General features: G+C 25.6%; 4 protein-coding genes and 1 pseudogene across 5 annotated transcripts; 2 read left to right on the forward strand and 3 right to left on the reverse strand.

Annotated features, from left to right (window-relative positions):
* Window positions 1-1,661: 1,661 nt before the first annotated feature.
* MKS88_004691 lies at window positions 1,662-3,138 on the forward strand (annotated as a pseudogene). The gene is made up of 4 exons: window positions 1,662-1,743; window positions 2,033-2,129; window positions 2,232-2,512; window positions 2,654-3,135. Coding segments are annotated over exons 1-4 (942 nt in total).
* Window positions 3,139-5,524: 2,386 nt separating this feature from the next.
* On the reverse strand, window positions 5,525-9,950 carry MKS88_004692 (DNA primase small subunit; the record flags this gene model as incomplete). The annotated part of the gene is made up of 15 exons (XM_067217888.1): window positions 5,525-5,568; window positions 5,816-5,914; window positions 6,145-6,186; window positions 6,331-6,399; window positions 6,526-6,578; window positions 6,674-6,810; window positions 7,031-7,131; window positions 7,333-7,442; window positions 7,614-7,675; window positions 7,909-7,983; window positions 8,225-8,333; window positions 8,521-8,603; window positions 8,745-8,882; window positions 9,127-9,242; window positions 9,887-9,950. 15 exons carry the CDS (start codon window positions 9,948-9,950, stop codon window positions 5,525-5,527), a joined length of 1,302 nt encoding a protein of 433 aa, XP_067072272.1.
* A 1,694-nt stretch (window positions 9,951-11,644) lies between these two features.
* Window positions 11,645-12,472, reverse strand: MKS88_004693 (uncharacterized protein; the record flags this gene model as incomplete). Its single annotated transcript, XM_067217889.1, has 1 exon — window positions 11,645-12,472. One exon carries the CDS (start codon window positions 12,470-12,472, stop codon window positions 11,645-11,647), a length of 828 nt encoding a protein of 275 aa, XP_067072273.1.
* Window positions 12,473-14,391: 1,919 nt separating this feature from the next.
* On the forward strand, window positions 14,392-17,307 carry MKS88_004694 (cleavage and polyadenylation specificity factor subunit 3; the record flags this gene model as incomplete). Its single annotated transcript, XM_067217890.1, has 1 exon — window positions 14,392-17,307. The coding sequence occupies one exon, from the start codon at window positions 14,392-14,394 to the stop codon at window positions 17,305-17,307; it is 2,916 nt and encodes a 971-aa protein (XP_067072274.1).
* A 1,332-nt stretch (window positions 17,308-18,639) lies between these two features.
* On the reverse strand, window positions 18,640-26,225 carry MKS88_004695 (uncharacterized protein; the record flags this gene model as incomplete). The annotated part of the gene is made up of 5 exons (XM_067217891.1): window positions 18,640-18,687; window positions 19,281-19,362; window positions 19,524-19,971; window positions 20,164-24,837; window positions 26,060-26,225. 5 exons carry the CDS (start codon window positions 26,223-26,225, stop codon window positions 18,640-18,642), a joined length of 5,418 nt encoding a protein of 1,805 aa, XP_067072275.1.
* Window positions 26,226-26,867: the final 642 nt, after the last annotated feature.

The following is a 26,867-nucleotide window of genomic DNA, read 5'->3' on the forward strand; positions in this document are numbered from 1 at the left end:
GGGATTTACGTTATTGAGAATCCTGATGGGCGATTTGGCTTAAGCACGTGTATATGACTATATGTATGTATATATGTGTATATATATACATACAAACACCTCTGAAGGAGCAATTAAAATTTAAAGCGATATATATTAGGAGGATAAGAGAGATACTAGGGAAGCGAACATATATAAAAAGGACAAATAAAACAGGAGACAAAATAGGGGACACTTATTTTATGTATTGAAAAAATTAGCTAAGTATAAATAATAGGAGGAAAATAAAAAGTATAACTACTCTTATGATTTTATGGTGAAATAACTGTAGATATATTAATAATAAATGTAAATAGAATGAAATACATTAAAAATATTAAATAATTACTCTGTGTTACTATTAAAAATTTGCAACTATTTTGATGAAACAAGAAATATAAAAGGTAAATTTTTTTTTTTTATTATTACATGCAGTCACGGGAGGAAAAAAAAAAAAAAAAAAAAAAAGATGAAAATAAAGGTGTATATATATATATATATATATATATATATATATATATGTATTCGTTTATTTGCATTATAAGTATACTGTCATAAGTACATAAATAAAACGTTGTTGTTTTGTTAATGTAATTGTAATTTACAACGTTTTTTTTTTTTTTTTTTTTTTTAATGTAGAGGTGCATTAACATGTCACATAAGGACTTAACATATGTAACATACTTGGATATAATTATGCAAAAATTTAATATGTTTCATATATAGAAAGGAATTAATAAATAGATAATAAAAATTTTTGTTATTGACAAAAAATAAAAACGGCAAACGTGTAGTAGGAGAAATCATAAAGGTTGCATCCAATGTATGTGCATGTTTATATAGGCACATGAAAGTGCAATAAATAATCATGAAATAAATATGTTGGTAAGAAATTAATTTGTCAAAGAAACGTTAATATTTTTACTTTTTTAGGGATATACATTGCAGCTTATAGATATTCCAATAAAAAAAAAAAATAAAATACTCGCATAAGTTAGGGTATATATAGGGGCTCATGTAAAGACACTAGAATATGTATAAGAATGCTCGTGGGGGCTTATATATGTGCATATGTTTATCGGCGTACACGATTATGTATGCATAGAATAGGTATATCATGTGAATGCAGTACGCAAAAGTAATACTCATATGAATACTTATACAAGAGAATAATTAGTATGGGGAATGTTCACATAATAAATATGAGAGATAAGTAATTATCACAAACGTAAAATAAGAAACGTTCAATGCAAAATTATTTCCCGCTGTGACAAAGATAAAAAAAAAAAAAAAAAAAGTATGGTGCACTAAAGAATATAAAATAGCACTCATAAATAACTGGTGCACTTTCCACTTGTCTCTAAACACTGTTTTCATGAAGCAATTTTCATATAAATTTTTTATAATTAGAATGAAATTATTTTTACAACGGTGCTGTAATATTTTTAATCTTACAACTTTTTGCTCTTATTATAGACAACATAAAAAAAAATTTAATTAAAATGAACAGATAATTTATTTTGGAATAAATAATAATAAAAAAAAAAATTAATATTAAATTAATATTTATTTTGAAATAATAAAATTAAATTTTAAATTATAAATTTGTAATAAATTTTGTGTAAATTTCAATAAAAAAATGTATGACAGAAAAAAACTCAAGTGTTTATTTCTTGTTTGGTTCATTTATGCAGGTTCTAGCACTATTTGGTGACACAACCACATGTAAATATACTTGATAAATAAGAGTGGTTGTATATAAGTGACATGATGTAAAAATTTATAAAAAAATTTTGCTATTAAATGTAGGATGTATTCAGAATAATTGTACCATTCTAAATATATAAAATGCATTTTTTTACGGCTATTTTAAGTAGATATTTTTTTTAATAGACACACTTTTTTTTAATGAATTTTTTTGTTTTTTGATTAATTACCGTGTTAGGAGTTACAGGAATTTATCTTCTTTTATATTCTCTTAATTTTTATAAAGTTTCGTTCTGTTCACCCTCAGGATCTGATCTACAACATCATAAATCTTCATTTTTTGTAGACATTCATAATGTAGAGTCCGTATGTATACTCTCCGTACATTTAGATCGATCTATAAGGTTTGGTTGCACAGAACTGGAAAGGAAACAAATATAATTTCTGTGAGTAATGCCCTTTATCTAAAGAGATGTATGCACAGCATGTAAACCCACTCATTTTAGAGAAATGATTGGAGAGAAAGGAAAAATGGAAAGGAAGGAAAAGGTGAAGAAGGGAAAAGAGAAGGGAAAAAAGAAGGGAAAAGGGAAAGGAAAAGAGAAGGGAAAAGAGAAGGGTAAAGAGAAGGGAAAAAAGAAGGGAAAAAAGAAGGGAAAAGAGAAGGGAAAAAAGAAGGGAAAAAAGAAGGGTAAAGAGAAGGGTAAAGAGAAGGGAAAAGAGAAGGGAAAAGAGAAGGGAAAAAAGAAGGGAAAAAAGAAGGGTAAAGAGAAGGGTAAAGAGAAGGGTAAAGAGAAGGGAAAATAGAAGGGAAAATAGAAGGGAAAATAGAAGGGAAAAGAAGGTAAGAGAAGGGTAAAGAGAAGGGAAAAGAAGGGAAAAAGAGAAAGAGAAGGGTAAAGAGAAGGGTAAAGAGAAGGGAAAATAGAAGGGAAGAAGGGAAATAGAAGGGAAAATAGAAGGGAAAATAGAAGGGAAAAGAGAAGGGAAAAGAGAAGGGAAAAGAGAAGGGAAAAGGGAAGGGAAAAGAAGAAGGGAAAAAAGAAGGGAAAAAGAAGGGAAAGGGAAGGGAAAAGGGAAGGGAAAAGAGAAGGGAAAAGAGAAGGGAAAAGAGAAGGGAAAAGGGAAGGGAAAAGAGAAGGGAAAAAAGAAGGGAAAAAAGAAGGGAAAAGGGAAGGGAAAAGGGAAGGGAAAAGAGAAGGGAAAAGGGAAGGGAAAAGAGAAGGGAAAAAAGAAGGGAAAAAAGAAGGGAAAAGGGAAGGGAAAAGGGAAGGGAAAAGAGAAGGGAAAAAAAAATGGAAACAAAGAGGAAAAAATAAAAGAAAAGCAGAAGGAAAAGGAAATGAAAAGGAAAAAAAAATGAAAAGAATTATTCTTCTTCTACTAGAAGTGTTCTTCTATGGGAAAAAATAAAGAATTTACATTTATTTTCAGTATCCAGATGTGATGGAAAGGTAAAATCTTCTTAGTACAATGAAAGTATATGTACTACATAAAATTATATCACAGACAAGTATAAAAAAAGGGTCTTCTTTAAAATGTATAAAAGTGGTATAATAGAAATATTAGCATAGACATATATACACATATATTTTTATAAGGTATATAATTCCATAAAAAATAGGAAAATACATGTACGGTGGTTTACGCTTTAATTTTAAACACACTGAGAAATATAAATAAGGAATACAGTTTTTAGCGTCACAACATATACTCCAAGAAATAGTACATTTGAAATTTATTAATAATGAAGAGCATACTACAAATATATATTAGAAAAAATGTAATTAAAAAGATTATATAAAGATAGGAGAAAATTGGGTATTTTATAAATATTATATATTCATGGAGAAAAGGAATTTATGATGGAACTACTGTAGAAATGTTTAAAATAAAATAGACAGTTAAGCAAAAATTTGAATGTGGTACATAGAGATGTAAATTTGTATAATTTGAAAATTTGACATAGATATTAAAAAAAAAAAATGATTGAATGAAAATAAAACTCGAAGAACGGGTGAAAGAAATGGGTAAAGAATCAAAAAAAGGGAAAAAACTTGGAAATGAAAAAATAGAAAAATTGGGGAGTAAAAATAGAAAAATGTGGAAATAAAAATGGAAGAATATATATTTAAAAATGGAATAATATATATGTAGAAATGGAAAAATATATATGTAAAAATGGAAATATATATATGTAAAAATGGAAAACTATGTATGTAAAAATGGAAGAATATATATATTTAAAAATGGAAGAATATATATGTAAAAATGGAAAACTATATATGTAAAAATGGAAGACTATGTAAGTAAAAATGGAAGAATATATATGTAAAAATGGAAAACTATATATGTAAAAATGGAAGACTATGTAAGTAAAAATGGAAGAATATATATATTTAAAAATGGAAGAATATATATTTAAAAATGGAAGAATATATATTTAAAAATGGAAGAATGTATATGTAAAAATGGAAAAATATATATGTAAAATGGAAGACTATTTATGTAAAAATGGAAGAATATATATGTAAAAATGGAAGAATATATATGTAAAAATGGAAGAATTATATATGTAAAAATGGAAGAATATATATGTAAAAATGGAAGAATAAACATGGAAAAAATTAAGAATAAAAAAAGGAAATATTAGACAAATAATGTGGCTAATATATGGATAAAAAAAATAGAGAAACCGAAAAAAGAAAAATATGAAACTTGACAGCGAGAAAATTAAAAAATTAGAAAAAAGGGGTACTTTGCTAAAATTTTAAGAGTTACTTTGGTTATTACGTATATTATCCACATAATAAATAATTATAGTACTTTTTTTATCACTATGTTGTTAGGAATAGATATACACGGTCATGCACAAACACATATAAAGAATACGTAAGTTAACAATCGCTTATTCCAAAGAGTTATATATGAGAGACAAAAAACTACATTTCGCGATATAGAACTGGAACTTTATGCGGGAAATAAAAATATATATACTTTTACGTACTTATAGGAAAGAGGAAGAATAAAATTATATGGGTAATAAGAATTATTACAGATTAATGTAAATACAAATGAATATAATGCATTTAAGTAAATTATCAGCTGTAATTAAAATTTCCTTTTTCTCCTTCACTTTCTCTTTCTCTTTCTCTTTCACTTTCGCTTTCTTTTTCTATTTTCCTTTTTTTTTTTTTATAATTTATGAAAAAATGGGAACGACAGAGATTAAATTTTTACTCTAAAGCATAAACATCTTGAGACATATTATAAGAGGTAGATATTATAAACTTATTTTTCGTTAAAAGTTAGAGGAAAAAAAACATGTGTACTACTTAAAAACGCACTGATAATGTTTAGCATCCTACTATCTTGTAGGCATTTTACATATAGAAATGTAGAAATATTTTTTATTTTAGATGATTCCTTAAAAAATAAGAGTTATTTAGACCTAGGTTTGCGTGTTAAATCCCATATGTATATATATATATAATTCCAAAATGGAAAACAAGTTTTTGTATTTACATTATAATGCTGTTTTGCTTAAATAAAAAAAAATGTTCGAGACTAATAATCCTATGTTTGAGTATGCATGAATTCAAATAAATTTTAAAAAGGTATTATATAATAATTTCCTAGTTTTAGGAAGAAAAAAAAAAAAAAAAAAAAAAAAAAGGGAAAAATAAAAAAGTGCACGAATTATGCAAAAAGGGAAAAATGAAAAAGTGCACGAATTATGCAAAAAAAAAAAAAAGTATTATATTAAAAAATACACATAATAATGTGCCCTTCAAGTATCTTATAAATTGTTGTAATCGATATACTTCGAACCTTCACTTATTCCTTTGTAAAAAAAATATAAAAATAAAAATAAAAAAGATAGACATACATATATAAAAATACATATATATATTTATATAAATTTTTGTTATTTTTAACGAATTAAGGAATAAGCACATGGTAATTTGATATTTGGCGAGTTTAGTAAAAATACATTATCCTCAAAATGTAGGCTAGAAAATATGGCAAGTTGCATGTATAAATTAGTACATATGTAAACATATGACAGCAAATTTCGTGTATATTTTACTTTTTCTCCTCTCCACGCATGATAAAAGGATGTTCTCAAGAAAGCTCTGTCGAAAGTAGTCTACATAAGGTTTTAAGGATGTTCTGAATTCTGCATCAACTATACAAAACAAAAAAATATAAAAATCGAATTAAGTTATAGTTTAAAAAATTTTTCTTCAAAGTATACTGATAAATTAAGTATAATTAATATAAAATGAAATTTAAATATTCAACTAATTCTAGAAAAAAAGAAAAAATTTTGTTCAAAAATAATACGATATGTTATACAAGTATAATATATATATAATTTTCAAATGCATCGTTTAGTTATATTTTTTTGATACGTACCATTAGCATTTTGAGGGTCATCAAATTGTGATCTCAGTAATTCTGATATGGAATGTTCACGTAAATGTGTTAGCAAACGTAAAAGTGAATTAACAAAAGGAACATACAAACACATGTAAGTACATATACACATACACATATATATATATATATATATCATAAAAATGACGTGAAAATAAATATTACTTAATGTGGGCACCGTCTGCGGGTTAAAGTTGTTTATATTTTTTATGTTCAAGGGTACACAAACTCGGCCTATTTTTATAAAAAAGTAATAAAAATATATAATGCATAATAGAATAAATTTTCCCAGAACGCATATATTTAATCTGTTTATTAAGGCTGCTAATTTTTTTTTTTCTGATTCCTTAGAAGGATTACCTGTGCCATTGTGAATGCAAAAAGGACTTTTGAGCAAGTGATTAATTTCCTTGCTACAGAAGAAACACATTGTATGTAATAAAAATATAAAATAAAGGACTAGATAATGAGACATTTAATTTAGCTATGTTGCAAATGTTATTATTACCTAACGTTTATATCAAGTCTCGGGTATGTGAAATGAAAAACTATCTCTTTAATGTATGAAGGTATAACAATATTTGGGTTAGTCTCTTTTTTTTTAAAGTAGTTGCTGGGGGTTAAAAAGCCATAAATGTTGCTTAGCTATTAGAACAATTCAAAATTGCATACATGTTTATGTGATTTGAGGCATGCACGCAAAAACATACAGATACACATACACCAATATATATATATATATATATATACATATCTGCGCATACATATTCAACATATGTTTTTACTTATTCAAAAGATTCTACTTTTCGAGCATAAATACTAAATCCACTGACACATTCTTAATTCTTATTATTAATTTTATTACCTTTTCGAAGAGTTCTTTTGAATTAAAATTGTTGTTTTCTATAAATTCTTTGAGTTCATTGATTTTCACACCTTTCAATGGGTCTACGTTCTTCGCGGATGCTGCAAAGACATTCACATTTACATGCATGCTTACATGTATACTTATATACGAAAATATATATCTATGCAAAATTCTAAGTTGCTTTTTTTATTTTGTATTTTTGTTTGCCTAGTATCTGTCAGACTGCATCGTTTTTACAAAATAAATTGACAGAAAAATAAATGACCATGTAAAGAGCTTTATTTATTTTTTTTTTTTACCGTAGGGCAAATAGTCAATTATTTTTTGAACATGAGAGGAGCCTTTTTTGAAAAAGTTCTGCTCTTCCATTAGTACATCAAAATATTTATAACAAATTTCAAATGCTCTCCTAAAAATGTGTAGAAAAAAATAAAATAATTGGACATACTTAGAGTTCACTTGTTCGATTTATATCAGTGCCAGCAGCTATATGCAGTTAAATAGTTATACATATGCACGTATACTTATGCATATTAAAACCTTTTCATTTGATACCATTTTTTTTTTTTTTTGGACTTACTCAATCATTGGGTATTTTTCCTTCCCCCATATGGAAACTTTTTTTTTTTTAGTGTCTGAACCCTGATGAAAAGGTTATAAAAAGAAGACCCAAAAAAAAAAATAAAAATAAAATAAAATAAAATAAACAAATAAATAAATAAATATATATATATATGTGTATATATGTAAATGCACTGTGTTCCATATTAAATTGCTATGTAAGGTCTTTCAGTTGGGTGCTGTTCGCATAAAAATAATAATGACAAGACAAGAAGTGTTTATTTACAATTTTTTCTTATCTTTTTTTTAATTACTGATAATATGTTTAAATAATCCGCCAGAGCAGCTCTAGCGTCGGTCGTGTAGTATCGGCATGACTCATCGCAAACCTGGAGAATGTATTATATCATATTCGGTAACGTACATACATGTATATATGTATATTTTATGCACGCGCATTTGTATATATACAAAGTAACACAATGAAGTATAAATTACATCTTCGAATACATAAAAAAATATGGATGTAAAATTAAAATGATAATCCACAGAAGGTGAATGAAGAGTAATTCTCAGAATTTTATATATAACTCTTTTGTCATTAATTTGAAAAAAGAAAAAGATCTATACCCAGCAATGTATTCCTCTTCTTCCTGAATAAACCCATAAAATATTTTGAAAAGCGAAGTCTTCTCTTAAGGAAGTGTCCAATAGGACTATTGCTACAGTGAGAAATTTCCTGCTCAGTTTAGTATTTCGAAAGGTAAAGATAAAAAGAATTTAAATCATCAATAAGCATAAGCAGATAATCAAGATAATCAAATGAATAGGGAATTTTCAAAGAAATAAAGAATTCCCAAATAAATAAAAATCTTCTTAATAATAACGGCAAGCACGCTTCAAAAAAATCATAATTTTATTGTTACCAGCACAACTTACAAACTTTCTTATCCATACAACACGTTCTTATATCATCATAGTCGTTCATATCAATATCGAATATTAATTCCTACATTAAAATGATGAGAAAAAATAAGAAAAGAAAAAAAAAAGGGATAACGAAAATAAATAAAGAATAAAGGAACAAACGAATAAAGGAGCACTGAATAAAGAATAATGAAAAAGAGTAGAACTTTTAAAGACTTCTTACTTTTTGAACAGGATGAAATAAATCGCCTTTCTGATCTTTTTGGGATACAGGATAATTATAAATTGCTCCTATATCAAATTTAATTGGCACAAAATTTGATAGAAGTTTGTCCTTAAATTCTTCGGCATTGTTGAAAGACTAAAATATATAGAACATGGAAAGTTAAATATACCGAAAAATAAGCCAAAAATAAAGAAAAAATGAATAAAATAAAATAAAATAAAAAAAAGATAAAATTTGCTATTATGAAACTTCTACAAAGCATCTAACGATCAAGAAGTATATTATGATATTTAAAACAAATATAAAACGAGGGGGAATTTTTTGTGTAACTTATGTTATTTTTAATTTATTTTTATTTTATTGTTTTTTTTCTTTTTACCAGCCATCTCATGTAAATTTCTTCTTTTCCTTGATCGCCTTTTTTACATGTAAAGGAGAATTCTCGTTTCGAAAAAAAGTGAGGATCATTTAATCGTGTGTGTTTTCCCTTATTGTCTATATTTTTATAGAGAAAAGATGAAATGCGTGTAAGAGTATAATGGCTTTGGTGGCTTCACAGTGGTGTTATATAATAACATAAAATATGGAGATATTTAAGGTGCTCAAAAATTTAGAGTATTGCGCTTGCTTTATATTTTTACATCATTCTTGTCAGTTCGTAAGTATACATATATATGAGTATACAAAAATGAGTTTTTTTTTTTTTTTTTTTTTGGAATACATTTTATCATTTATATATGTATATCCATATCGTAAAATTGAAAACAGCGGATATAGGAAAATTTAAACAAAATACTATGAAGAATTGCTGAGATTTAATGCACAAATTTGAAAATTTATAAATAATTTATATTTTCCCATGAAATGGGACTTGTTTCCTATTTATTATATTACCATTTTTATAATTTAGCCAGTTATATAAGTCACTTATTGGGCACAAGCTTCCTGTTATAAAGATATATATATGTGTTTGCATACGACTTTATTGTATAATACAAGGAAAAGCCTTGTAATACACATAAATGGGTACACACTGCATATTTATGTAAATAATTCTGTCGTTCCTTTTTTTTTTTTTTTAAATTTTCGTCAATTTTTCTATCCCATTTTTTATAACATGAGTTCATTATGTCACTAACTATAATAAAAAATTAAATCCGTTTCGTTAACTGTGGAGTCCTTGATTTCATCAACAATTTCCATCTTAAATAATAATCTTCATTCAGTTTTATTGAAAAAAAGAGAAGATCAAAAAGCGAAAAATGAATAGTTAAAAACAAAAAAAAAGAAAAGAAAAAATAAAAAAGAGGCTCTTTTTAACTCTCAAATTTTTAAGTTTCTGTTAAACATTACTCATATAAAAGCATATACAAACAAGAGCATTTATATACATGTGTACGTACATGCACATATATATATAAGTATATATATCCATGCGTGAAGAAGGAATAACAAAATTAATTAGAAGCAAAACAAATGGATAATAAAAATTTTGATTTGAAAAAATTCAAGAGACTAATGTAAATTTTAGGACAAAATTTTTTTTGTTTATAATATTATTATGATTCTATGAGAAAATAGACATTCATAATAAAAAAAAAAAAAAAAAGATTACTTGAAATTACTTTTTTTTTTTTTTTTTTTGTACTCTGTAATTTTATCTGTATTTTTTCCCCTATTGCCTTGTATTTTTTAAGCATTCTTTCATTTAATAAATCATTGAAAAGGAAGTTAAATAATAATATCCTCTTCCCAAATGAACAGCCTTTTGTTGCGCCTACAAGTCATCTGTAAGTGAATATATATATATATATATATATAAATATACCTATTTAATCATATGTACATATATACACGTTAAACATGAACATAGAGAAATAAGAAGAATCAAGAACAAAAAAGATAAATAACTCGCATATTACTAATTTAGGAATACATTAATAGCACAGTACATCATTTTTATAAAATTTTATTAAACAAGTGCTGAATGAAAAAAAAAAAAAAAAAAGGTGTAAAAAAATGTATTTCTTTGGGTATGCATATATATATATATATATATATATAATGTACGTCCAAACGTGTATATTATATAAAACAAATAAAAAGTGTGTTTTAATGTTCAATTAAGAGTAATATGCTATATTTTCAACCTTTGCCCTTTTTATTTATTCACCATAAAAGTGTAAAACACAGTAATTATGTTAAAATACCTTAATTTTTGTTAAGTTCAGAATGACATCAAAAATTGAAACTGTTATATGGCAATAATTTTACAAAAGGGTATGCATTTATTGTAGCAATTTTTAATTTTACACAAAGAAAAAAATAGAAAAAAAAAAAAAAATATATATATTTATATAAATATATACATGTACAAGTATACATATACAAGCATAATAACAAAATTTATCCTTTTGAAAAACATAAAATTAAATTATGATGGTATTAAAATTTTTTTCATATGTTTTTATATGTGAAATAAATATACGTAATGAAAAGGTGCCTGGGCTTCTTGCAGTGCGTAGCAAGTGTTAATCCAAAAGGGTAGCTTACAACGTCAAATAATGTTACTACATGTACATATTTCCCCTTTCTAGGAAAAAAGATAAGATTTTTTTTTTATTAATATGTCATAAATACCACAGAATAATAATAGCAAAGGTGAAAATACCTTATTATATTATTGCCTGTCATCAAAGGGAATTAATAGAGAGTACAAGCAGATAACATTTGAAGCACTTTTTTACTTCATTTAATTTTTATTAACTGTTTACAATTTTGTTTTATTTTTCTAATTTATGGTTATAATAAGTAGTATACACATTTAGCATATATATGTGTTCCCTCAATCCTTACTTTTTGCAGAAAACGTATATATATCTCTGTTATTTGTCTGTTCACGAAAATACGCTTTGTAACATGCTAAAAAGATTGACCCTCTTTTTATTAAAAATAGCAGCATCAATTATGTCCGTATATTTTTTAAATTCAGGATCATAACTTAATATTAGTCTATACCTATATTTAACGTCGTCATATAAAGCTTCACTATTGTATATACATGAACAAGTAATTAAATAAGCTACCTGAACAGGCAAGGGAACATCTTGCCTATTTAGGTTTGTTTCAAATTTATTTATAAGATCTAACGCTTGTCGAAACTTATCTAAAACAATTAAACATAAAGTTGTTCTTAAAACAAAAAAATCAAATTCACTGGGATAACCTTCTTTTCTCCACATAGTAATTACATTATATAAAATTTCATTGTCATCTAGGTAAATATAATGATTATGTGCTAAAGCAAATTTTTTATCATCAACGTAAGAATTACCAATAGCTTTATGGAAACCTGCATATCCAAAAATGTGATCATCATTTGTTGACCAAGTTATTGATTTGTTCATAAATTTATATTTCTCATCAGTTGAATTAGGAGGACACTTCTCAAAAATTTCTATTATTTTATTTGCAAAATCCATATTAAACGGTAGTTCATTTTGTATTAGAATGATACAGCACTGATACATTAAATCGCATAATAAAACATACTGTTCTGCTTTGGCAAATTTAGGACAAAAATAAAATATAACATGTATACAACCAGTAAAGTCTTTTTTAAGCAATTTTTTGTTTATAATTGACTTGATTAATTGATGTGCTTCATAATGTTCTCCCTTTTCTATTTTCTCCTTGGCAAGTTTTTCCCGCATTGATTTTCCCATTTTCATCGTTTTTTGTGTGTGTAGGAGAGGGGAATAATATATAAATTGTATGTACGTGCTTACGTATATGTATTATGTATATATAACTGTGTAGTTATTCAGCGTATATGTGCTTAAACCCTCTGTGCGTTTTTTTTTTTACTATATATTGCTCACTTTTAAAATGCCCTTTTTTTTAAACAGCTGGATAACTACTATAATTCTTAATAAGGGGAGATCTTACAGTTTCCTTAACTTTCTTTTTTTACTTTCTTCTTTTCAGTAATATATATAACTTTATTCTTATTATCCCTATTTTTCTTTCTAATTTATATGTTAGTACAGCATTGGACAAATATATATCGCTCCTTTATATAACTTCAAATATTAAACAATGAATAAGCAAAACGTATATTTTTTTTTCCTTTGCTATCTAAATATTTTCGTTCGCAATGGAAGCTGTATTGTTTCATTCAGAATAAAACACTCGAATGCTATATGCTTGGAAATTAAAATGGTACATGAATGCTAAAACAAATGCCATATATGAATATACGTCCAAATACATGCATATATATATATATATATATGTACATATACGCGTAATCATACACTACATTGTGCTCCTTAAACAACTGATGCTCCTCTTTTTTTGTATATTATAACATCAGCTGTATGGCAAAAATTCAACAATGAAACATCCTATGAAATTGGTCAATTATGTTTTAAAAAAAAAAAATATATCAGATATAACAATTTTCCTAATTTTTTCATTTATAATTTATTGCAAACATGTAAAAAAAATTAAAAAAAGCACATATGTAAGAAATGCTCTCTCTTTTTAATCGAGCCTGCATAATTTACTTTGCTCCTTGAACATGTTTTTCAATGTTTTCTAAATAATTTTTAAGAAAAAAATTAATAACTTGCATAATAATATATAAAAACATGTGAAGTTGAATTATTTTAAAAAAAATATATAAATTTAAAAAACAAAAGTGCATTTTTTTTTTTTTTATTTATATATTTTTTTCATTGAAAGATTTGCATTGTGAATTTTAAACTTTTTCATATATATGAAGATTCAATATATGAAAAAAGGCCAAATTTTCGTAGTTGCTATACTGCTACATTAATACATATATATATATATGTATATATGTATGCACCTGTATGTACGTTTGTATAGCGCTTGTAACATATGAAAAAGAAAAGAAATAAAAGTCACCCTTTATATTTATTGAGAAAGACGTTTCCTAAAATTTCATAGGATTAAGTGTTACAGAAGTTGAGATAAATTAATCTAGCCATAAAAGGGAAAAATTACGAATGAAAACAAAATTAAATTGTGCTAAATGAGACATGAGATTTGAATAACGTTACGAACCATCTTTTCATTTTTTTTGGAAAAGCGAAAGTATAGGTAGAAGCAGAAGTAGCAGAGAGGTTAAAAATGGAACATGCTGGATTAGCAAAAAGGAGAAAAAAATATTTGCACAAAGGATTCACATGTTTATATATATATATACATATTTATTATGTGAGAGCTGCACGTACTTTTGTATATTAAAATTGACGGATTACTACAGCAGGATAATGTAACTGTTTCTACATTATTAAGGACAGTTGCATAGTTATAATAATGTATAGGATATTATATATATATATATGTACTTATTTATTTATTTTTTATTTTATTTATATATGTGCATAACTCAATCGTATTTAGGGGAAGACAAACGTGCCTTGTGTACGCAGCTAATTTTAGTTAATCCCTGCATATGTGATACGTAATAAAAAAGGCATGTAACCAATGTTTCTTTTTTTTTTTTTTTCCTCATCATTCTGATCACTCTTTGTGTTGTTTTCTGTTATGTTTAAAAAGAAAAAAGAAAAAGAGTAAGCACAAAACAGAAAGCACGAAAGAGAAAAAGTGCAACATGAACAACATAAACGTCGTATGCTTAGGAGGGGCGAGTGAAGTAGGACGATCATGCGTAATTATCGAAAGTGAGAATACATCAATTATGTTAGACTGCGGAATACACCCTGCCTTTATGGGAATTGGATGTTTACCCATTTATGATGCATATGACATTTCAAAGATAGACTTTTGCCTTATAACACATTTTCATATGGATCATAGTGGGGCCTTGCCATATTTAATTAATAGGACCCGATTTAAAGGAAGGATTTTCATGACTGAGGCAACTAAGAGTATTTGTTATTTACTATGGAAGGATTATTCTCGTATTGAGAAATGCATGAATCTTATTAATAAGAATAAAAGTAGTAAAAATAAAAAAGATCAGGATGATGAAAATACATCTGTTGAATTTGAGAGCGATATAAATATGAACGCGTTATATTCGAGTGATGATAATATAGATGATGAATATTTTAATAAAGTTGATTTATTATATGAAAGTTACAATGGTGATGATAATAGTAACAATGTTTTATATGAGGAAGATGATATAGATAGAACAATGGAATTAATTGAAACAATAAATTTTCATCAAAATTTAGAATTTCCAAATGTGAAATTTACAGCATATAGGGCAGGACATGTTATTGGGGCATGTATGTTTTTAGTTGAGATAAATAATGTGCGTTTTTTATATACAGGTGATTATAGTAGAGAAATAGATAGGCATATACCTATTGCAGAAATCCCCAATATTGATGTTCATGTATTAATATGTGAAGGAACATATGGTATAAAAGTTCATGATAATAGAAAGAAAAGAGAAATTCGTTTTTTAAACATGTTAACAAATATATTAAATAATAAAGGTAAGGTACTTTTACCTGTTTTTGCCTTAGGTAGAGCACAAGAATTATTATTAATATTAGAAGAACATTGGGAGAGTAACAGGTATTTGCAAAAAATTCCTATTTTTTATATCTCTTCTATGGCTACAAAATCGTTGAGTATATATGAAACTTTTATAAATTTATGTGGTGATTTTGTGAAAAATGTAGTTAATGAAGGTAAGAATCCATTCAATTTTAAATATGTCAAATATGCAAAATCTCTTGATTCTATATTAAGCTATTTATATCAAGATAATAATCCTTGCGTTATAATGGCAGCACCTGGTATGTTACAAAATGGGGTATCAAGAAATATTTTCAATATTATAGCATCTGATAATAAAAGTGGAGTGATATTAACAGGATATACAGTTAAAGGAACTTTAGCAGATGAACTAAAAACAGAACCAGAATATGTTACAATTAATGATAAAATTGTTAAAAGGAAATGTCGTTTTGAGCAAATATCTTTTAGTGCTCATTCAGACTTTAATCAAACGAAAACATTTATTGAAAAGTTAAAATGTCCAAATATTATCCTAGTACATGGTTATAGAAATGAACTAAACAGGTTAAGAGATAAATTAATTGAAGAGAAGAAGTATCTATCCGTTTTTACTCCTGAACTATTGCAAAAAGTTTCTTTTCATTTTGAGCATAACGACCATCTCATTTCTTTAGGAAAACTCTCCACGCACATTAAAAAGATCAACAAAAAAATGATAAAATATACTAAATTAAAAAGAGCAAAGGATGGTGAAACTGTGGAGGAGGCAAATGAAGATATAGATGCGGCAGTTGCGCAAGATGCAAAAGCGGAGGGTAATGAAGTAGGAGAAACTGAAAGGTTTCAACAAGTTGGAAATATTACAGAAGAAGAAAACAAAATAAATTCTGTTAAAGTGAGTAGTATTTCAAAAATGGAGGGGAAAAACAATTTAATAACTGCACTTAGTAGCAATGATGCAGAAGGGAAAGGAAAATGTGATAAAGTCAAAGCTTCAAACATAATTTCTGAGGATATAGAAGCAGTTATAATAACAGAACTGAAAACAGTACCAATAATTATTTATCCCAATGATATTAATAAATATACAAATTTAAAAACTGCTTTAATTGATCAGATAATTAATATAAAGTACCCATATAGATTCGATTTGTTATATGATCTTTTGAGTAATGTATATGAAGAAACCCTTATAGATGATAATGTAATATACGTGAAAGATATAAAAATTATTTATTGCAAAGAAGAGAAAATGATAAAAATAAATTGGTTTTCAAGTCCGATTAATGATCTAGTTGCTGATAGTATTAATTTTTTAGTACTTGAATTTTTGGATACGATGGCATCTAATAAAAATTTACCTATTTATGACGATGTGACAGATCAGCATATATATGAAATGATAATCTCGTTTGTTGAGGAAAACTATGCAAACGTTGAAAGGATATCTAAAATAGAAATAAAAAATTTTTTAATGCATAATGGTAACAAGGATGAAATAGAGGGTAAGGAAAGAAAGGACTCATCATTTAATGATAAAAGGAATAATAATAATAATAATAATAGTAATAATGATAATAGTAATAATGATAATAGTAATAATAGTAAAAACAGTAATTATGATAATTCTGAAAGAAGTAAAAATTATGACGAAGAGAGGAGAAATATTGGGCATTGTGAAAATTATGATTGTACTGCTATTAATCAAAGCAAAAGCATGGATAGCTCTTATTTAAGCAACAAGGAACATTTAAAATTTGGAAAAAATTTTAACAGTAGTACTAGAAATTTTCATGCGTATGATAAAGTACTCTTAGATTATATTGCAAAGCATGCTAATTTAGAGCTAAAAAATGATGAAGAAATTGAGGAAATACTGAAATTTGATGTAAAAGATAACAATAACAACGATGTTCAGGTTTTTGTTGATATAGATAATAGGGAAGTCATTTGTAAGGAAGAAAGCATTTTAATAAAAATTAAAGAAATTTTAAGAAACATAGAAGAAGCACTGCTACCCATGTGCTTTTAAATATTCAAAAATCAACATGCGCAAAGATGCAGTTCAGTACGCACATATGTTTATACGTAAACATGTACATATATAGGTATAAATATGCATGTGTGTAGGTACGCTAAAAAAAAAAATTTCATTCTTTCATTTTTTCGTTTTTTCATATATTTTATTTTTCCGTTTTTCTATTTTTCTTTTTTTTTTTTGTGTTAAAACTTTTTTAAAAACAATACAAAATCGACATGCATAAACTTCTAGGAACTACTATACAACTTTTTTAAAAACATTTCGAAATCGTTTAACACATCTATATAATTTATGGCACAACATTTTGTGGCAATGTACTCATTAAGTAAAGCTTACAAACATATATATATATATATATATATATATCATTATACAAGCATACATAAACATATATTTACATGTATATGTATATGTATATATACAAGTTTATAACACGTAAAAGCATGCAATGTAAATATATATAGCTACATAAACACTTTTTATTTTTCCGCTAGAGAAAAAACAAAAATCGGAAGTATGTAATGTTACATCAACAGAAGTTCTAGTATTTTCAGTTCATAAATAAAAATTATTTTTTCTATTTTTGATAACAAAATGAAGTGGCATCAATTTCCATTTTTGGTTTTTTTTATAATATATTAAATATGTTTAATTCCACCAACATAAAAATTTATTTTCTCAAGATGTAAATGAATTAAAACGAACCTGTAGTAGTAGTTATTCTAATATGCTGCATATACGTGCAAGTGCATCTACATGCAAACATTGCATCGTTTTTTATACGCTCCTTTTACCATTAGCTTAAACATGTGTAAACATTATGGAGAAGAATATGGCATAATTTGTTGTAACTGTTTTTAAAACTTAAAGAATACGTGTAAAAACGAAAACAAAAAAACAAAAAAACAAAAAATCAAAAAAACGAAAAAAGGGTAGTTGTTTAAATTACAAAAATTGATAAGGAATAAATGTCTCAAAAAAAAAAAAAAAAAAAAAAGCCAAATAAGAATAAGAATAAATGAATAAGTTCGTTGTTAAAAAATTGCAAATAAAGAATATGGGACAGAAAACTAAAAAAACATGATAATTAAAATTTTTGTTTTCTTTTTAATAATCTCTTGCGTGAAATTATTAAGAATATATACAAATATACACATATTTATAAATGTGCGTGTATACATATAAATGTACATACTCATTTAAATCATAATACAAAAAATCGTAAAACGGATGATAATAAAACAAAAGAAAGACTATAACTAATAATGAAAACAAACTTACAAGCAAACTTCTTTTACATAAAAAAGAAAAGGCTTCATGGCGTTAAGAAACGCATTTAATACTCAAATCAATAATACCAATTATATTTTTCTAAAAGGATAAAAAAAAGAAAATATGGTGTGTTTATATTTGTGTGTGTATATATATATGCTTTTATATCTATGAGAATGGGTTAGCTCTTGTGAAAACAATTACAAGGATTTAGTTAAAAACGAAAGAATGATGAATATAATGGGTTGTACAAAATAACGCAACAAAAGTTTAATATTATAATATATAAAAGGTGGTATAATTTGTACTTTTTTTTTTTTTTTTAATTTTAAATTACTTTTTCATCCATTAAGGAAAACTTTCCATTTGTGTTTCTGCACAAAAATAAAATACATGTACATATATGTAAAATTCAACATTTATTTTGTATTTACGCAGTCATATATATATAGGTACATGCCACATATATAAATGTGCATTTCAAGTTTTGAATTGCAAATGTATACTCTATTCTAAAGACACTTCTTGCAACGAAATAATTTTTCTTCTTTTTTTTAAACAACTCCACGTAAATTTTTGCTTTTTCCTATATATAAAAAAAAATAATTATATTTAAACAAAAGTTACATTTTTTTTTTTATGCATTTATGGTAAGTAATGTGAATTCTTGTTTATTCTTATTTCAATCCTACTACATCGGACAGATTCAATATAACGTATTCTAAAAAAAATATTTTGTCTCTGACAATTTTTTGCATTTTTGTATTGTTTCTCCTAAGGTCAATTAAAAAAAAAAAAAAAAACACACAATCATAATAAGAAGCATGATCAAAGGGACAAAAATATATATATATATATATATATATATATATAATTATAAACACAGTTTTGCATATACAAATAAATGAAAATTTCCCTTTAGTTCGAAGAATTACCTAACATAAAGGATATTAATATTCTTGGTTTTAATAAAACAACTTACAAAATATTCAACTGAAAGGTCTATTTTCATAGACGTATAAAATTTTATATCTTTTATGAAAATTAGCAAGCATCTTTTTACGAAATTCTTTTGTATATTTTTTTCTTTAAAATTGTAAATATCTTTCATATATTCATTTAAATTGTTCAATCTTAAAGAAGGTTTCCACAATGGTTCCTCTAGCTTCATTTTTTTATTTAAAAAAAGACTTTCATGCGATAAAAATTTTATATCATCAGGAGAATGTTCATTTAAAAAGGATAGTTTAAATTTAATATACTTTATTTTGTACTCCTTCTTTATATTAACTAGTAATTTGGAAGCAACCACAAATAAGTCATGATAGGAAAAATCTTTTTTTAATAATTCGATTGCCTTACCTACGCAGTATGTTAGTAAACCTGTGAAGAGGGAAGTACGCAAAAAAAAAGGGGAAAATAGCATTGGTTTTCTATTCGCGAAATGGAGATCATGCATATAAATTTGTAAACATACGCACATATATATACCCATACGTACGGGAACATGCAAGCCTGCAGAAATATACATACTTATTTATATATTCCTGTATATGTCCATGAAAAATGTCTTACCTCTGACGTTATTTTTTATTAAAAATTCAAAATCATTTCTATCTCTGGTATCAGGGGAAAAGAAAAAGATTGAGGGGACTAATGTATTCTTCACTCTTTTGCTTCCCTCCTCTGGTTTGTATAATTCGTGAATTGAGGGTCTTTTAACATTCTCCAGATAAACAGGTTCAACATGCCTATCTCTGACCTTTCCAAAAGTTCTCAACGAATACTTATATTTTTTATTTGTAGGTTGTAAATAGTTACTTTTCGATATTTCCGTCGTATTTATATTTTTATTATACGTAATAGATGTACTTGTAGGAACAAAATATGATGTGTACGTAGTATCAAAAACAATGCATAGCTGTTTTCCTCCTTCTAACTTTTTTATTATATTATATATTTCATTAGAATATATATACTTATTTTTTGAATAATCCTGTGGTAGTAAAGCAAAATTATGGTTTTCTGAAAATTTTGAATCGATAATTTTAATGGAATAACCGCAAAAATAGAAAAATAAAATATCTCCATTATTAGACTTGGTAATAAAATCATATAAATTATTTATTATATTTCTCTTATTAGCTTTTCGTGTTACGAAATTTCTGTAACATAAATTACAATCGTTTAATAATGTTAATTCATTAAATTTAAATGTTCCCATTAAATGATCGCACATATGTATAGTATCATTTTTACATCCTTCTAACAACCCATTATAAATTAATGTAACAACTAAGGCTTTTTTTTTTCCTATATATGGAGATTCTGCTTCGTTAGAGGAACATTTACCCTGCATATTTATTTTATGTTCATTTTCTTTTTTGTTCTTCCCGTAGTTTGTATTTGTTCCTGTATGATACATATTCTTATTATCATATAAATTAAAATGGACACTATCTTTTTTTTTCCTGTGTGCTTTTACATTTTCTTCGAAGTATACATAATCTTTTTGAACCATATTAGTGTTTCTACTATCATTACAATAGTCATTATTATATTCTGACGGGTAAATTATGTTTTTACAGCCATCCACATCCGCTTGGTGAATCATATGAACAATATTACTAGTATTTTTTGAGAAGAAATTTTCTGTTGGTATAGTGTTATCATCCTTATTATACAAAATATCAGCAGTTTTATTTTCATTACATTGCATGGAAGAAATGTATGAATTTTTCATTGTATAATACGACTCTGCTTTATCCGAATAGCTTTTTTCTGATACATCTTCTATATCTTCAATGTCTCCCATGTGTTCTAAATCCTCTTTTTCAGCAAGTTTACGTTTATATTTTTTTAACTGTTCAAATAACTCTTTGTTTTTTGTTAAATTGTTTAAACATTTTAGACAGGTGTTTAGTTCTTTAGAAACCTGAGATTTTAATAATAATATTTCATCAACATCATAGTGTACCTTTTGCAATCTTTCTTCTTTTTTATCATTGTTATATGAATTAATACACATATCCTTTTTATTTTCTATTTTGTTTTTCCTTATCTTATCTATCTCTTTATTACCTGAAATTATGTTCCCATTCTGAAATTTACTATTATTCATAAAATTGTTATTCAAAATAATGTTTTCGTTTATATTATTAAGGAAAACATTATTTTCGTTATTATTACAAACTGGAATATCTTGAAAATTTCTTTTTACATTTAATAAATTATCTTTATCTGCAACTGATATGACAGACTGCATATACCCATTTTGGTTGATATTTAAATTATCCATGTTATATGGATTATTTTTCAATTCATTTTTTAGTAAATTACCAAAAGAAAAGGATTTACCATTATTGCTTGTTTTGTTGTTATATAACATTCCTTCTTTCATTTGTTCCTCCACTCCTTCATTCACTCCTTCATTAACTCCTTCATATTTGCTTATATTACATAAACTATTTAACTTAAGCATAGAGTCCTTGTATTCTGTATGAACATCTTTCATATTATTTTTTGTTATTAATTTAATTATCGGATTATTGTTCGTGCATTTATTTATAATTGTAGAATCACACTCCTTATTCGCATATAACAACTCATGTGTACCATATTTCTGTTCAAGTGGTTCAATATGAGATTTTAATTTTTGTTTTTTTTCATACAAAAATTTATTTAGGGTACAATGTTTCATTAAACTTTTTGTGTTCTCGTTCATTCCATTTACACTACTATGTAGGTATATATTTGTTGGAGAATTTAGTACTCCATGCTCTTTTTCTAATACATGTAAACGCTTTGCATCGTTAATTAAAATATCATCGGTTCGTACCTCGGGAACATTGGAATGATACACACTAACACTACGAAGATGTGGTTTATATATGTTATTCCTATTTTGTATATTGCCATTCGTATTTAATTCCTTATCTATATTGTTATTACTATTATCATTGTGAATATCAATTTTTTCATAGTTATTAATAAATATATCTTCCTTATTGCTATCTTCAGAATTATTGTTTGTTTTAAAAATATTATTTATGTATTTATTTACATTAATAAACGCTAAATTTGCTTCATTTCTGTTTTGCACACTGTTATCACTTTTCGTATTTAATAAAATTTTGGACATTTTTTCTGAATTGTTAATAAAATTATTTTGTATTATTGTGCTATAATTATAAACATTTTGCTTAATATTATTCTTATCGCTGTCATTTAATATATTTATGGAGTTCTTATAAGTGAGTTGTTTCTTGTGCAAATTCGAATCACACTGAAATGTATTTTGTTTTGGTGTTGGATTATTCATTGTATTCAAATATTCGTTGTCAATTTTTTCCGATTCTCTCATATCCTTTAATTTCTTTTGATTCTTTAATGCATTTTCGTCGTTAAAATTGTCCTTGTTGCTGGTGTTATTTGTATGATCGTGTTCAATCAGTCCATTATATTTCGTATTACATCCTTTGTTAAGGTTGATGCCTTTATTTTCACTCATTGCAGGAACGTGCACATTTTGCACATTTTTCTTTTGTGATGCAGAATCTAATTTAATATTTTGACCATTTAGATCGTGAACACCTTTGTTGTTCGACTTGTCATTATATGTAATTTTGTTTTCCACTTTTATACTATTCTCCATTTTTGAATTATTTTTAAGGTTACATTGCTTGTGCGAGGCACCTCCAGTAAACTGATAAACGTTGGTAATAACTTTTTCATGATATTTATGTTTATCGTTAAAAAATAAATTTTTTGACGACACAGCTGTATTTTGAATATTATTATTTTTTGCAGGGGAGACATATTTGCAAAATGGCATATTTGCACTACTCTGTTTTACATTAAAAGTAGCATTACCTCTCACTTGATTCTGGTTCATATAGTCTTTATAACTTTTATGGTAAACATTAGAATGATTCATAGGTTTGTTACAACAACTACCACTACTATTCCTGATGACGTTGTTGAGGTGAAGATAGTTACAATTATTACTGATATCAAAACGTTTTCCTAATTTTATATTACTATCTGTACGATAAATAGCGCTGTTTTTATGAATCGATCTATTGGAATCTTTTTTGAAAATGTATTTGTTTGTTTCGTTTCTTTCTTTGATCTTATTTTGTGCCTTCTTTATATTTTGTGGGAAAATAAAATTATATATTTTATTAAGAGTGTTATTTCCATCACTTTTTGTGTTGGAAGGGTTATAACTATTTATTTTTTTCCCATACGAATTGGAACTTACTATACTTTTATTTATGGATGTATTTCTTATTTCATTTTCAATATTTGGCAAATATTCATATGAACTGAAAGAATTCATCATATTTTTATTTGTTTCTTTTTTTCTATTAAAAAATTTAATTATATTTTTTGTGAATCCTTCCTCCTTATTTTGTACAGATTTTAATAAATGCAACGTGCCATATTTCTGAGTATTGTTTGGTGTAATAAACGATACATTTGGTGAGCCATTCGGATAAGGCAAATGCTTTTTTAATTTAATGTTATCATTACTATAAAAACCGATAGATGGTGTGTTTGCATTAAAATGGTAGGAGTTACTATTACTGTTATTATTATATGAGTAAATGTTATCATACGATGAATTCCTATAATTTTTAAAGTTATTATTATAATTATCTAATGGTATTCGGCTATAATGGTTAAACATGTTATTATTATTATTATTATTATCATTATCAGGAAATATGTTTCTATTCCCATTTGCATCTTGAATGTTGTAGGACGAAAAATTATTTGCATAATTTTTGTTTAGTCCATTTACAATGTAAGAAGAACCTTTATTGTTATTGCAACCGTTTAATAATAATTTCTCCTTAACATTTTCCGTATTGTAATTGTTATGATTTCTATAATTGTTATTATTATAATAATAGGAATTATTTTTATCATTATTATTATTATTACTATTTTTGCTACATTCTTTTTTGACACAATATTGAGTACTATTTAAATGATTAGTATTTTTTAACCTAAGATAGTTGTTATAACTTATGGCATTAATCGCGTTCAAATACTTCTTCGTAGGTACATTGCTATCATTAATTACATTTCTGCCCTTACAAACATTCCTAATAATAGGTGATTCCTCTTTGATTTCATTGTTAAGAAAAACGTTTTGCCTTTCATATTTACTTCTATTTTTAATTTCAGACTTATTAAACACTTCATTCTTATTTGCTGTGTTTTTTTTATCATTTTCAATATCTACAGAAATGTAAAAGAAATAAACAAAGGTCTTTATTTGTAATAATTGTATTTGTGTGCAGTTGTATATTTACATAATATATGCATCGGGAGGGAGTGTTAAAAAAAAAAAATAGGATACATGTAAAATTGACATATTTCCGTAAGTTAATAGACGTCATAGTATTCGAAATCTTTATATAGTTATAAAAAAGGGTTGTAAATAAAACAGTATGATTGTTCAATATGACGAGCTTTAAATTTTTGGTCAAGAAAAAATGATTATGAAAAAATGTTTAAAAAAAAAAGGAAAATAGATACATATCTTCTGGGAGAATAGTTGTCTTCCCATTTTTAGGAGAATATGTCACTCATAAAATACATATATGTATATATGTTGCATCTGTGCACGATTATATGTTCTTATACAAATATGCATTCATATTTATGTACATATAAATTATTACATTTTATGAATTATTATGCTTCAAAAAAAAAAAAAAAATTAAATTAAATTAAATTAAATTACTGCATTAAACTATTCAAAATGTGGACACATTCATACGAAAACAAAAAGTTCACTAAGAGAAAAAGAAATACAAATTTCATGATATGGAAATACTCTCCAAAAAAAAAAAAAAAAAAGCTTAAGTTTGCATAATCTTATATACAAAACGTACACATTGTTTACACAAAATTTTTAACACATAAGAACAATTTTATAAATAAATGAAAAAAGAAAATCTTTATGGATACATATTCCTTGCAAATTTATTAATCATATTTGCTAATTATGTGTTAAGTTACAAAATAAAAAAAAGGAAACTAATGCTCTCCATGTGTAAATAGATACATGTGCGCGTATACATATACATACATATGAATACTTTTAGTAGCAAGTATGATCAGCAAAGCGCAAAAAATAAATTTACATTTCATGAGAAAATGTAACTAGTGTAAAGAGTAAAAAAAAAGGGTAAAAAAAAGGTAAAAAAAAAAAAAGTAAAAAAAAAAGGATAAAAAATGAGTAAAATTTATAAATATTGTAAAAATTGTAAAAAAATGTAAATCATTACACTACCGGATATGTACGTGCATAGAGTAGTGCACTTTAGAAACACAAATCAAAAGTTACACATCCGACAAATTCTCCAATTTCGTTTATATGAGTACATGTACATATACTTACATATGCATATAAAAGCCCACAGATATATTTTACAGAATCATTTTAAAGCTGTACCTTTTATTAATATTCTCCCCTTCGAATCGCACGATATGTTAGCAGTAGATGTTCCACAGTCTTCTTCATTAAATTTTTTGTTTTGGTTGTATATATTTATATTTTCATAAGATGTGTATAACGGGGAGTACATATTTATATTATTCATTTTAATTTTCATTTTCATTTTTGGAATTTCATACAAACAAATATATGGGTATTTCAATTTTGAAACGGCCAAACATTTTCAACGGTACTATATTTTTACAAAAACAATATGTAAGTACATTTGTTGGAATGCATTTTTCCTCATTTGGTATAAATTTATTTGATACAAATACGTTAATGCAATTTATTTATTTGTTTTTTATTTTATTTTATTTTTTTTAACATATATGAATTTAAATAAGTTCAACAGCGCTTTCGTTTAAATGTAACTGTTTTCTGCAAATTGTTTTAAAAGAGAATATAAATATATAACACAAAAAAAAAAAATAAAAATGAATAAATATATAAAGAAAAAAAATGTGTAGTATGTTTTATTATATGTATAAAAGTGATTTTTTTATATGTAAAAAAATAGTAATAAAAAATTTACTGTTTTGTGACACGTACATAAATACATATATATTCATGAATATATATACACAAAAAATATTTATATATATATTTAAATGGTTAACTCAAATTATCTTACTAAAATTTTATTTTGTGAAAACATGACAAACTTTAAAATTTTTGCACTTTGAAATTTTCCAAAAATACACGATTCTGAAAATAACAACGTAATATGAAAAAGGATAAGAATAAAAGTGAAAAAAAAAAGAAG

This window comes from Plasmodium brasilianum, chromosome 12, assembly GCF_023973825.1.
Source record: "Plasmodium brasilianum strain Bolivian I chromosome 12, whole genome shotgun sequence".
Taxonomy (NCBI): domain Eukaryota; phylum Apicomplexa; class Aconoidasida; order Haemosporida; family Plasmodiidae; genus Plasmodium; species Plasmodium brasilianum.